General features: G+C 46.8%; 1 protein-coding gene across 1 annotated transcript in view; it reads left to right on the top strand.

The window, feature by feature from the left end:
- BAHCC1 (BAH domain and coiled-coil containing 1) overlaps window positions 1-9,262 on the top strand; it is a 103,562-nt gene extending 94,300 nt beyond the window's left edge. Inside the window, 5 exon segments of the mRNA XM_018568741.1 lie at window positions 1,328-1,444; window positions 1,989-2,162; window positions 2,481-3,556; window positions 6,618-6,854; window positions 8,987-9,262. Of these exon segments, the coding sequence (XP_018424243.1) occupies window positions 1,328-1,444; window positions 1,989-2,162; window positions 2,481-3,556; window positions 6,618-6,854; window positions 8,987-9,193 (1,811 nt within the window). The 3' untranslated portion in view covers window positions 9,194-9,262.
- The last annotated feature ends 3,818 nt before the right edge of the window (window positions 9,263-13,080 follow it).

Raw genomic sequence — 13,080 nt, 5'->3', positions numbered from 1 at the left:
AGGACCTGTACTGTGGATGTGTTGTACCAGAGCCCGGCCATCAGCCCCGACATTCCGCTTAGATGAACTGATTCGTATTATCTACCCGGACGAGACAAAAAAGTGTGTATATATATATATATATGCAATTTTTTTATCTCTATCTCTATATATATCTATAGATCTATATATATGTATATATAGATATAGATGATGTATATATAATTTTGCTAATGAGTGCTACCAGCCAGGTGCTACCTAATAGGTGAAAAGATCATCACTGTCTGGAGACGCAATGAAATGTTACTTCATCTGATAACTCTGGATAGATACTCTGAACAATAGACACATTGTGTTACCTGTACTGCCCTCCTTTTGTTATGTTTGTTACTTTGTACTGCGCTACGGGAGACGATAGAACTATACAAATCAATAGGATTAGATTCGTATTTAAAATTCCATCAACTTGTCTAAGCTGAATTTATTTAATACAAAGGTCGTATAGCCGGAGGGGGAGATATCTTCTGAACCGCTTTCCCTGGATTTTTACTGCCAGCTGTCGCTTTCCAACCCAGCTTCAGTTAGCCCAAAATGGCCGCGAACACAGATCTGAAGCACAGCTCTATAAATGTCAAATATCTCATTTGTGGGTCTGAGTGCTTTTACATACATATACATGAATATTATTTGCAGGGTTTTTTTTTCTAAATTAAGTTATAGGATTTTGGTTTAAAGGTCCCATATTATATATTGAGGCTCAGCAGTGACACCATGGCAAATATCGGATGTGATGTCATGAGAACACATGGGAAACCAGGAATGTGGGATTGGTTGTACAGTCTCTCTCGCTCTCTCCCCCTCTCTCTCCCTCTCCCCCTCTCTCTCCCTCTCCCCCTCGCGCTCGCTCTCCCTCTCCCCCTCGCGCTCGCTCTCCCTCTCCCCCTCGCGCTCGCTCTCCCTCTCCCCCTCGCGCTCGCTCTCCCTCTCCCCCTCGCGCTCGCTCTCCCTCTCCCCCTCGCGCTCGCTCTCTCTCCCTCTCTCTCTCTCCCTCCCTCGCGCTCTCTCCCTCTCCCCCTCGCGCTCTCTCTTTCGGGCCACCTCTCTATCTCACACTGTCCTATCTACGTACCTACATACAAAAAAGGCTTTTTGAACCTCCTGAGCAGCAGCCAATAGGGGTCGCTGTCCGGACTGTAACCCATTTTTGTGCAGCATGTGGTTCCATTACAGTAAGGTTTGTTTAGCGAAATGTCGCATACCGTGGCAGCAGATGGAGAGCAGCAGGAAGCCTGTAGCTTAGCCACGACCCTCCTCCTGTATTACAGCATCTCTCCTGTTTGTTCCCCAGGGCCCTCCAGTGATGATGGGGAGTCGGACTCTGTGACTGTGGCGTTTGACGATGGAGACCGGGGGAGAATTACACTCAACAACATCCGCTTGCTGCCTCCTGACTTCACAATTCAGTGTAAGTGATCTACTTAGCCAGCTTAAAAAGGGAACTTCAGCTTCTACCGTGCTATAGTCCAAGTACAAAAATGGCAAAACTTGGAAAGTTCTACTCAATAAATGGAACTATGGAGAAGTTGTAAGACTGATAACAAACCAGGGGCATGCTTTCGGTTTTCTTGGACCTTACCCGATTGAATCTGGCCCAAGTGACCTTTAACGGTACGCACTCCTGATCACTGCTCTGTGGGAGCTCACAGTGCTGGTGTTGTGTCTCTTAGCCTTAGGAGCTACCATGGTTTTATAGAGAACCGGGTGTAACCAAGGGGGGGGGGGTTAGCTCCCTTAGCTGTGCTTCTCAACATGAATGAGCTCCTTCCACCTCTGTCTTCCAGATATGGTCAATATGAGGGCTCGGAAGTTTGGGGCAGCATGGTAAACCATCTCATTCTTTACGCTTTAACCTAAAACTTCCTTTATCCATGTGAGGCCAATGATCATAGTAGTAGATGAACAGTTCCTGATACTCAAACTTGACTATGGGGTTTCTTTTTGATCAGCAGGTACGGAACCCTCTCCAGCTTTACTGCTGTCAGCGGAAAGCCGTAGAACCAAGCGGTATGCCAGCAACACAACAACTGCATCGGACTCCTCGCAGAACCCAGGCTCGGACAACCGAGAGTCGGCAGACACCTCTAGAAACACTGGCAAGAAAACCGTGAACAAAGAGAAAGCAGGTGAGTGGTGGCAATCAAAGAACGGTCAGGTGACTTTTACTTCAATTATCCATTTTTCCTAAAATATTTTGGGTGGACTAAAAAGTAGAATGTCTACAGTTGTTGCAATGAGTTTCCTGCCGATACTTTGTGACCTAGGGTTCTGGGTTTTGTCTGGGGCACTATAGTTGCTGTTTGTGTTATCGGTGTGAAATGTTTTTGGAAAAAAGCATAAACTCAAAAAAAGAGAAATTTTTAGTTTTTACAGAATTGTTCTCAGCAGAAGTAAAATGTTCATTAGGGCTCATTTTACATGTCGTGTTCTGTCATCTTCTGCAGATAAAATGGATGTGTTCAACTCAGGTGCAAAGACTCCACTGCCTGCCTCCAACTTCTTAGGTCGCTCAAGCAGTATGGAGCTAGACTGGCCTTCTCAAGGCAAGCGTCGAGCTGCAAACAAGACCGGCGGTGGGCTTAACGATCCCTTCCCATCCCAAGGGAGCAGCAAGAAGCAAAAGTCTCGGGAGCAGCCCCACGTGTTTGGTAATGGTTTCGGAGCGGACTCTTTCAGTAGCCTGGCCAACTCCTACAGCCCCTTTGGAGGCAGCGCCAACAGCGGCATTGCGGCAGGACAAAAGCCTATAAGGACAAAGAAAGGGGAGAGGCCAGAGGAAGAGGACAAGGGCAAGGGGGGTAAACGCAAGTCAGGTAATGAGTTTCTAGTCAAACTTGACCACGAGGGGGTTATGTCCCCAAAAACTAAAAACGGTAAAGCTCTCTTGCTCTGCGACAAAGACTTTGGGCTCCGGATCGGGCAAAGCTATGGTGCTTCATCGGGATTGGCCAAGGACAAGAAACGGAAGCCACCTCTGCACGAGCACTTGTCCATGGGCCTCGCACTTGGGAAGTACACTGGGCAAGGGGAATATGGCGTGAACTGTGACAGCGATTGCTCATACTCCGACCAGGATGAGGAGGATAACACGGGAGGACTAAGAGCAAGTGTTCCGTCTAGATTTCTGGCAGGAATATCGGTGTCGTCTTCTTCCTCGGGGTCTTCTTCATCTTCTAGTTCCGGCTCCATATCCAGCTCCAGCATATGCTCTACGGACAACGAGGACTTTTCGGAGAGTTCAGACGAAGCAGACTCTGCCATGCTTTTGCAGCCCTGCCTCACTCACCCGGTGCCCGCTTTGTTAGCGCAGCACGCGGAGGATGGCGGACAAGGGTCCCGGGGTTGCTTTGTCTCAGGACAAAAAGCCAAACAGAGGAGGAAAGGGACCCCTTCAAATTTTCCTAAAACCAAAGAGCCCCTATCCAGACAGCAACGCCTGCCCTCCGTGGAAAACCGGCCAAAGATTTCCACCTTCCTGCCCGCACGTCAGCTCTGGAGGTGGTCTGGAGAGCCTACCCAGGTACGAAGTCTTCCTTTATGGCTCTCGATATGTTAATCCATAGGTTGGTTATTCACAAAGATCTCCTTCAATTTCCGCCTTTCATATTCCAAAATCCCAACATCAAAATGCTGGCACCAAAATAAAGTCAATGGAAGGAGTTAAAAAAGGGAAACGTGACCTAATGGGCCTTCTGGTGAGATCCTGGAAAAGCTGAGAAACCCAAATTTTCTCTGAAGGTTCTCTTGCACTGCGCTGGAACGTCTTCTCATGAGATTTGGGATCCTCAGCTGTTTTGAGAATCTCATCAGCAGACCCAGAGTGGGACAAGGGAAGGTTGCTGTATGCATAGATTACACCAGCTTTAAAGGAGAACTATGAGGCGAGTGAAAATCACTCATCCTCATAGTTCGAGCCGACCTGTGACAATGAGACTGTCACAGGTTGGCTCAATAGATCGGGGAGTTAGGGAACACATACCGCCGCTCACTTCTCGATCTATCACTGCAGAGAGCCGTGACTGTCACTCAAGGCTCCCTACAGGGATTCCCCCCCTCCCCTGTCCGATCCTCAAGCGCTGACTGGCGGAACGGACGGGGGAGAGGGCGGGTAGATGGGCAGAGCCAGCTGTCACTCACGCAGCTGGGTGGATCCAGACAGTAATGTCGGTATCCATCCCGGCTGCGGCGGTCTCCAGTATACCGCGAGCCGTAGCTCCCTATATACTGAGCTTAGGGTAACGGGAGGACGCTAGTTTGTGTCCTCCCGTTACCCTTAGGAGAACTATGAGGAAAAGCACTGACCCCATAGTTCTCCTTTAACCATAATGACCCGTTCAGTTGCCTATTTCTACCGGCCTTGTATCTTAATGTGTGCCGGGCTCTTCTGCCTCTGTCTTGGTGGGAAAGTTCACACCTTTTATGTGTTCGAAATTTATGTATCATATATTTTTATTTTAGTTAAAGCTAAACTCCAGGTAGATTTAAAAAAAAATCAACTAGTTAAAAAAAACTCTGGGAGCCAGTCAGGTGAGCCCCTTATGCAGGTTTGATGACCAGGAACATGCTGGTAGGAGGTGAGAGAAGGGGGATGACCTCATTGGTCTTCAGCTGCTTATTCGCTGTCCAGTCAGGCTGGAGGCATAGATAGGCCAGCACTGTTTTCTAGACATGTGCCATTCGTTTAGTCCTGAATCAAAATTCGTACGAAATTCGGACACATCCGTATTTCCATTTCTGAATTTCGGATCCCGTCCAAAATTCACTCAAAAACTAAATTGAATCGGACATGTGACTTTTCTGGCCAATCAGATGTGTTTTTCAATTTAATGCATCCAAATGGGTCTGAATTCGAATTGTCCTTATGGCAACATGGGAGCCATATACTGTATATAGATATATATAATACTAAAGATAATCTCCCAGACCCAATTGGTATTTGGGATCTGAATTTCCGAATTGCATTCGGGTCTGGGAGCCTCAGTTTTAGTAATATATGTATTTGGCTCCCAGAACCGAATGGCATTCAGGAGCTCCCCAATGCAATTCGGAAATTCGGATCCTGAATGCCATGCGGGTCTGGGAGATTCAGCTTTAGTATTCATATATGTAGATGGTTTTCTGTGCTGTTCACAACGAATATTCGTAAACTCATCCGAAACTAACAAAAATTCGGATATCTTCCGAACCCGAATTTAATTTCTGATCTGAATCCCGAGATAACGAAATATCCGAACCGAATTAGATTTTGGATCCGGATCCTGAAATATCCAAACTATACCGAATTTTACCAAAGCTTACATGTCTACTGTTTTCCTTAACTGTGTATTGTTATCCAGCTGATGGGCTCCTTGTGCTACTTCTCCTTCTCCCAGTCTGAGCGTTACTGTATAGACGCAGCAAGAAGCTGATGCCGGGTCAAATTCAGACACTTACACGTCTTCCACATATAAAAATGCACTTATTACACTTAATGGAGAACTATGGGATCAGGGCTTTTCCTAAGGGTAACAGGAGGACACAAACCAGCGTCCTCCCGTCACCCAAAGCTCAGTATACCGCGAGCTACAGCTCCCTGTATACAGAGACCGCCGCAGCCGGGGCGGATCCCGACAATTATGTCTGGATCCACCCATCTGCGTGAGTGACGGCTGGCTCTGCCTATCTACAGGCAGAGCCAGCTGTACCCGCCCCCTCCCCCGTCCGTTCCACCAGTCAGCGCTGGAGGATCGGAGGAATCCAGCCCCTCCCCTGTCACGGCTCTCTGCCGGCACAGGATCGAGAAGTGAGCGAACGCCGGTATGTGTTCCCTCGCCTCCCGATCTACTGAGCCGACCTGTGACAGTCTCATTGTCACAGGTCGGCTCAGATTATGAGGCTGAGTGAAAATCACTCTCCTCATAATTCTCCATTAATGTATACAGTGCTGCATTATTTGTGTATTATATATCTGCCCGGAGCTCAGGGGCTGTTAAAGGAGAACTATGAGGGGGAGTGCTTTCCACTCACCTCATAGTTCTAGCCGACCTGTGACAATGAGACTGTCACAGGTCGGCTCAGTAGATCGGGAGGTGAGCGAACACATACCGGCGTTCGCTCACCTCTCGATACTGTCACGGCTCTCTGCCGTGACAGGGGGAGGGGCTGGATTCCCCCCTCCCCGCTCCGATCCGCCAGCGTTCACTGACGGAACGGAAGAGGGAGGGGGCGGGTACAGGTGGGTCTGGATAGGCAAAGCCAGCTGTCACTCACGCAGCTGGGCGGATCTCGACATCGATGTCGGGATCCACTTCGGCTGCGGCGTCTCAGTATATAGGGAGCTGTAGCTCGCGGTATACTGAGCCTAGGGTGACGGGAGGACGCTAGTTTGTGTCCTCCCGTTACCCTAAGGAGAACTATGCGGAAAAGCCTTAACCCCATAGTTCTCCTTTAAATGTAAGCATCCTGCCACTGACTTATATGAAAGGACATGTATGGAGTGCCAAAAAAAGATTGCAAATGCTTCCCCCGAGCTCCTAAGACGTGAACAATCTCCTGTGACCTTCAAACGTCGCTAAATCGGTTCTTTTCTCCTCTTTTTCCAGAGACGGGGAATGAAAGGAAAAGCCAGAAAACTCTTCTACAAGTCGATCGTGCGGGGGAAGGAGACATTGCACGTGGGTGAATGCGCCGTTTTCCTGTCGGCCGGGCGCCCAAACCTACCCTACATCGGACGCATCGAGAGCATGTGGGAGTCCTGGGGCGGCAATATGGTGGTGAAAGTCAAGTGGTTTTACCATCCCGAAGAAACGAAACTGGGCAAAAGGCACAGCGATGGCAAAGTAAGGATCCCGCTGATGATTGGCTGAGCACCTCTCGGCATTGTTCAGTGGAAGGCCAACACCATTTAAAACCAATTTCAATAAAAGCCCCGGGCAGGGTAGATGTGGTGCTGCTGTGTATACACTTTCCGAGGTTGGCTGGAGCGTGGCCATGAAGGCCGGCCTCACTTACCAATAGGCTGAATTTAACCCCTCCCAACATTTAGACTTTTTTGGAGACTTCATTGGTGTAATTTCTCTTTCTTGTTTCACAACCTCGTGCAACGGCCATTATGATGGTATTACTGTCACAGATGCATATCTCGGTTATTGGCTTCTAAGCCAACCTTCCTCAACTAGGGTCCAAAGGTTGCTTGCGGGTTCCTGGAGCAATCAGCAATTTCTGGCTCTCGGATATGTAACCACTGACACCAGTGATCTATATAGCCATCGGGGGGGGAGGGGGGGCATTGGGACTTCCCATTGACTACCAGTGTAAGAATTATTTCCATTGACCACCAATGGAAAGACATTTCTTCCCACTGTTCAATATAAGGCATTTTCTTCCCACTGACCCCCCCCGTATAGGTTTAATTTTTCCACTGACCCCCAATGTAAGGGACATTCTTCCTACTGACCACCAATGTAGGGAGCATTCTTCCCACTGACCCCCAATGTAAAGGGCATTCTTCCCACTGACCCCCAATGTAAAGGGCATTCTTCCCACTGACCCCCAATGTAAAGGGCATTCTTCCCACTGACCCCCAATGTAAAGGGCATTCTTCCCACTGACCCCCAATGTAAAGGGCATTCTTCCCACTGACCCCCAATGTAAAGGGCATTCTTCCCACTGACCCCCAATGTAAAGGGCATTCTTCCCACTGACCCCCAATGTAAAGGGCATTCTTCCCACTGACCCCCAATGTAAAGGGCATTCTTCCCACTGACCCCCAATGTAAAGGGCATTCTTCCCACTGACCCCCAATGTAAAGGGCATTCTTCCCACTGACCCCCAATGTAAAGGGCATTCTTCCCACTGACCCCCAATGTAAAGGGCATTCTTCCCACTGACCCCCAATGTAAAGGGCATTCTTCCCACTGACCCCCAATGTAAAGGGCATTCTTCCCACTGACCCCCAATGTAAAGGGCATTCTTCCCACTGACCCCCAATGTAAAGGGCATTCTTCCCACTGACCCCCAATGTAAAGGGCATTCTTCCCACTGACCCCCAATGTAAAGGGCATTCTTCCCACTGACCCCCAATGTAAAGGGCATTCTTCCCACTGACCCCCAATGTAAAGGGCATTCTTCCCACTGACCCCCAATGTAAAGGGCATTCTTCCCACTGACCCCCAATTGTAAGGGGCATTCTTCCCACTGACCATCAGTGTAAGGGACATTCTTCCCACTGACCACCAATGTAAGGGACATTCTTCCCACTGACCACCAGTGTAAGGGACATTTCTCAACTGCCCACCATTGGCCTGAGGAAGCACTACAATCTTCACTACTGGCCCTCTTTTTCTGGCTATTATTATTATTATTATAATTATTATTTGGTTGTATTGAGTATCTCTCGGTGTCAAATACCCAAAGTACTGACTCCTATGTCTCGGCTTTCATGCTAATGTCCCATGAGCTGCACGTACAGTAATTATAAGCAAAGGTTCCTTCAAGGGTTCCTCCCTGGTGGAAAGGTTGAGGAAGCTTGTTGATCTGGAGAGGGTAACACCACCATTTGGCTTTGTAATGTCACCACAGTTGATGGGGACAGTGAATGATGTTGGGCATCCCCCAACTTTGCAGTCCTCAAGATATAAGAAGCCAACGAGATGGCGTGTCCTCCTTGTCTCTAGTACCCACCCAACTGATGTCCAGGCTTGAAATGTGTCTACAATGTTTATACAATGGCAGCAAATGGGCTTATCACAGCCCGATGCCCTCTCTCCAACAACAAGCCAACCTTTAGAAAGGGTCATATACCAGAACCTCCACAATAATGCTGTGACCGCTGTCGTCTTCTTCTCCGTACCCCTCTGTCTGAGCTCTGGTATACATGACAGGTGCACTTTAAGAGTTTTTCCTTTTTGTATCACATGACTCTTGTCTCCATGCACGTGCTGAGTAACCGATGTTCTTTCCCCCCCCGCAGAACGCATTGTACCAGTCGTCGCACGAGGATGAAAATGACGTACAGACAATCTCACACAAGTGCCAGGTGGTGAGCCGCCAGCAGTACGAAAAGATGAGCCACAGCAAGCGCTACCAGGACCGGCAAAACCTCTACTACCTGGCGGGGACCTACGACCCGGGCACCGGGAGGCTGGTGACCGCGGAGGGCGTGCCAGTGCTGTGCTGAAATGCCACACGAGAGTTAACTGGGAAGGGGGGAGGGGAGGGGGATATCACTCTTACTAGACAGCACTTCTCATCAAAGGCTCGCCGGTACCGGAAATCTTCTCTACACTAAAAGCCGTCACGCCCACCAACCGTCGCCGAAAACGCATACGCACAATTCCTGGCCGGCCAAGAGGCGAACAACGCGCGTGCTAACACGACGCAAAAACACTAATAGACTAGACGGCGGTCTCCCGACGCACCTTCCTGGGAGCCGCGTAGACTTGGGCCGTTTCCTGAGATCGGTAGATCTTCTTCCTCCGTAAACACATTTCTGAGAAGGTTTGACGCTCCGTGATGACGTACGAGGCGTTGGGGGGCACACTAAAAAAAATAAAATAACCCGTTCCTCTGGCGTGTTCCCATCAGAGCAACTCTTAAATATTTTTGTTTTTTTATTTTCTTGGTCGAAAACCTTTTTAATTGACTATGTGACAGATACGCCCAGAGATCGCCACACGTAAGACAATCGTAGAAGACCAGTTCTCTGACTGTCCGCCAATTTCACTTCTCTCCTCAAGTATCTAAAGGGGAACGCTGCACAGGAGTGGTTGGTGGGGCCATGTTGGGCCTTGCCGGTGTTTTTTGGAAAGTGGATGGAAGAGCCATGCTCTAGCCCACTCTTGAGGGAAACGTCGGTACCACATTGGGCTCAACAGTTTGACTTTCCTTGGAACCCATTTCAATAAAGCCTCAAAAATCTGAAATTTTAATTTAGGATGATTTTTGGATCCATTTCAACACGGGTCCAATAATCATAATCTTCAAATAGATGTGTTTTGGATCCATTTTAATACGGGTCTAAAAATGAAGTTTTTTTTAGGATCCATCTTGAAATTGGTCCAAAAATCGTATCTTCTGGATCGTTCCAAAGATCAGAAACTTTTTATTTAGGGGGGGAAATAATTTTGATATTGGTCCAAAAATCAGATCTTGTGGATCGCTCCAAAGATCAGTATCTTTAAATAGATGTTTTTGGATATTGGCCCACGAATCAAAATCTTTGAATGAGCAAATTTTTGGATCTATGTCTACATTGGTCTAAAAATTGGAGCCTTTAAAGAGGTGATTTTTGGTTCCCTTTCGATACTAGTTCAAAAAAATTATCATCATGATTTTTGGATCTGTTTTTGAGATTGCTCCAAAAAGCTGATGTCTTTGGATCCATCTTGATATTGGCCCAAAAAAATTAGATTTTCTGGATTGTTCCAAAAATCTGAATCATTGAGTAGATGTTTTTGGATCCATTTGGAATATTGGCCCAAGAATTAAAATCTTTGAATGAGCAAATTTTTGGATATATGTCTACATTGGTCTAGAAATTGGAGTCTTTTTTTAAAGAGGACATTTTTGGATCCATTTCGATACTGGTTCAAAAATAATCTTGAGTAAATGTTTTTTGGATCTGTTTTTAATATCGATCCCAGAACTGAAAAATTTGAATTTATGTTTTTTGGATCCATCTTGATATTGGTCCAAAAAAAATCTGATTTTCTGGATCGTTCCAAAAATCGGAATCTTTTGAATAGATGTTTTTGAAACAATTCTGATATTGGCCCAAGAATTTAAAATCTTTGAGCGAAGTTTTGGATCTATGTGGTCCAAAAATTGGAATCTTTAAATAGTTGATTTTTTGGATCCATTTCGATACTGGTTCAAATATAATCGGAGTAAATATTTTTTTGGGTCTGTTTTTAAAATCGGTCCAAGAACTGAAATGTTTGAATTGATATTTTTGGATCCAAATTGATATCTGTCCAAAAAAAAAATCTGATTTTTCTGGATCGTTCCAAAAATCGGAATCTTCTGAAATAGATGTTTTTGGATCCATTCTGATATTGGCCCAAAAATCGAAATCTTTACTATTTTTTTAAAACAATGTAGAAATATATCCAAAAATTGTAATCTTCGAATAGATGTTTTTGGGACCCGTCTTGATATTGGCTGAAAAATCAGATTTCTTTTCTTTTTATTCATTAAATAGACTTTTTTGTTTTTTCTTTGGATCGACGTTGACATCGGCCAACGAATCGGAATCTTCTGATGGCTGATTTCTGGATTTGTTCTGACGCAGGTCCGAAATCTTTAAACAACTGTTGGATATATTTCCATATTGTTTCAAAAAATGTGGGATCTTCCAATAAATGTTTTTGGATTTTGATGCCGAACCGTTTGAACAAATTTTGCGTCCAAAATGGCGTTAACCAATCCTGTGCAGCGGAGCCTTGCTCTTTGTCCCTCACTCTCTTGCTCTTTGTCCCTCACTCTCGAGAAATGTTCCAGGGGCCACGTATCTCGCAGAACAAATTGCAAGAAGGGGCTACAGGCAGCCATGCCGGGGACTGTCCCATTTTATTTGATACCGGCCCAATTAAAAAAAAAAAATATATGTCTGCTCTTCAACAGTTTACAGTATTATATATTTTTTTTTAACCTCAGAGAATAGTTTCTGGTCGGGTGGTACAGTGTAGCACTTCAGAACACTACAATAAAAACAAAAACATACTACAGGAAAAAAGTCTGACAAGAACCAATGGGGGTGTTTTAAGGCACTCAGCTGGGGTGAATTGACAAATCCCATCATGCATCGGTCTCTGGGACGAGCCAGAGTCTTGCAATGCATCATGGGATTTGTAGTTCCATAACAGCTGGAGGGTCGGAGTTTGCCCCACCCAGGTTCTGTTTTGGGTGGATGGGGGAGGGAAAGAACTCAAGCATTGAAATGTATACATGTGTTCCCATATTTGATCTGAGCTTTATAATGACGTCTGAGTGACTGCAGAGCTGCGTTCATGTGTGTGTTCAATGTTGCCCAGGACTGATCTGAAGGACCACCGAAACGCATGCTTTGCCTGTGTTCTATCTAAGATTGTGACTGCGTTTCACGTGATCCCGCCCACTTTTTCGGCGGTGGTTCTCCTGCACATACCATCTGCGATGCCCATCTGCCCTGGAGCAGCTGGAATTCTTCACCTTTCGCCGGTCACATATTCCACCACTGAACAAGTGGGCGGGATCACGTTAAAATGTGTGACCACGTCACCGGTCACACATTCTAACCCAGTCACAGACTTTGATAGAACACCTGGCTGTTATGTTGATCCAAAGGCTCCGGTACTTCCTGATACACGGAGACGGACGGTAAGTGGCTCAGATCGGTGAGTGTGATGCGTTTCCAGATCCTGTAAGTGACTCAGATCTGTGAGTGTGACGCAATTCCAGATCCTGTAAGTGACTCAGATCGGTGAGTGTGACGCGTTTCCAGATCCTGTAAGTGACTCAGATCGGTGAGTGTGACGCGATTCCAGATCCTGTAAGTGACTCAGATCGGTGAGTGTGACGCGTTTCCAGATCCTGTAGGTGACTCAGATCGGTGAGTGTGACGCGTTTCCAGATCCTGTAAGTGACTCAGATCGGTGAGTGTGACGCGATTCCAGATCCTGTAAGTGACTCAGATCGGTGAGTGTGACGCGTTTCCAGATCCTGTAAGTGACTCAGATCGGTGAGTGTGACGCGATTCCAGATCCTGTAAGTGACTCAGATCGGTGAGTGTGACGCGTTTCCAGATCCTGTAAGTGACTCAGATCGGTGAGTGTGACGCGATTCCAGATCCTGTAAGTGACTCAGATCGGTGAGTGTGACGCGATTCCAGATCCTGTAAGTGACTCAGATCGGTGAGTGTGACGCGTTTCCAGATCCTGTAGGTGGTAACTGGCTCATGATGGAGATGAAAGAATAAAAAATAGTAACACGATTCTCGTTATTTGGAGAAATTTCGGCTCGCTCTCTGTCGTCTGTTTTTGTAGCTGTGCCGGAAAATCCGCGCTCTGCCGGGGATCATAATCCAGC

This window comes from Nanorana parkeri, unplaced genomic scaffold (genome assembly GCF_000935625.1).
Source record: "Nanorana parkeri isolate BGI_ZX_2015 unplaced genomic scaffold, ASM93562v1 scaffold1237, whole genome shotgun sequence".
In the NCBI taxonomy this organism is placed as follows: domain Eukaryota; kingdom Metazoa; phylum Chordata; class Amphibia; order Anura; family Dicroglossidae; genus Nanorana; species Nanorana parkeri.
This window is presented reverse-complemented; position numbering and strand designations above follow the sequence as displayed.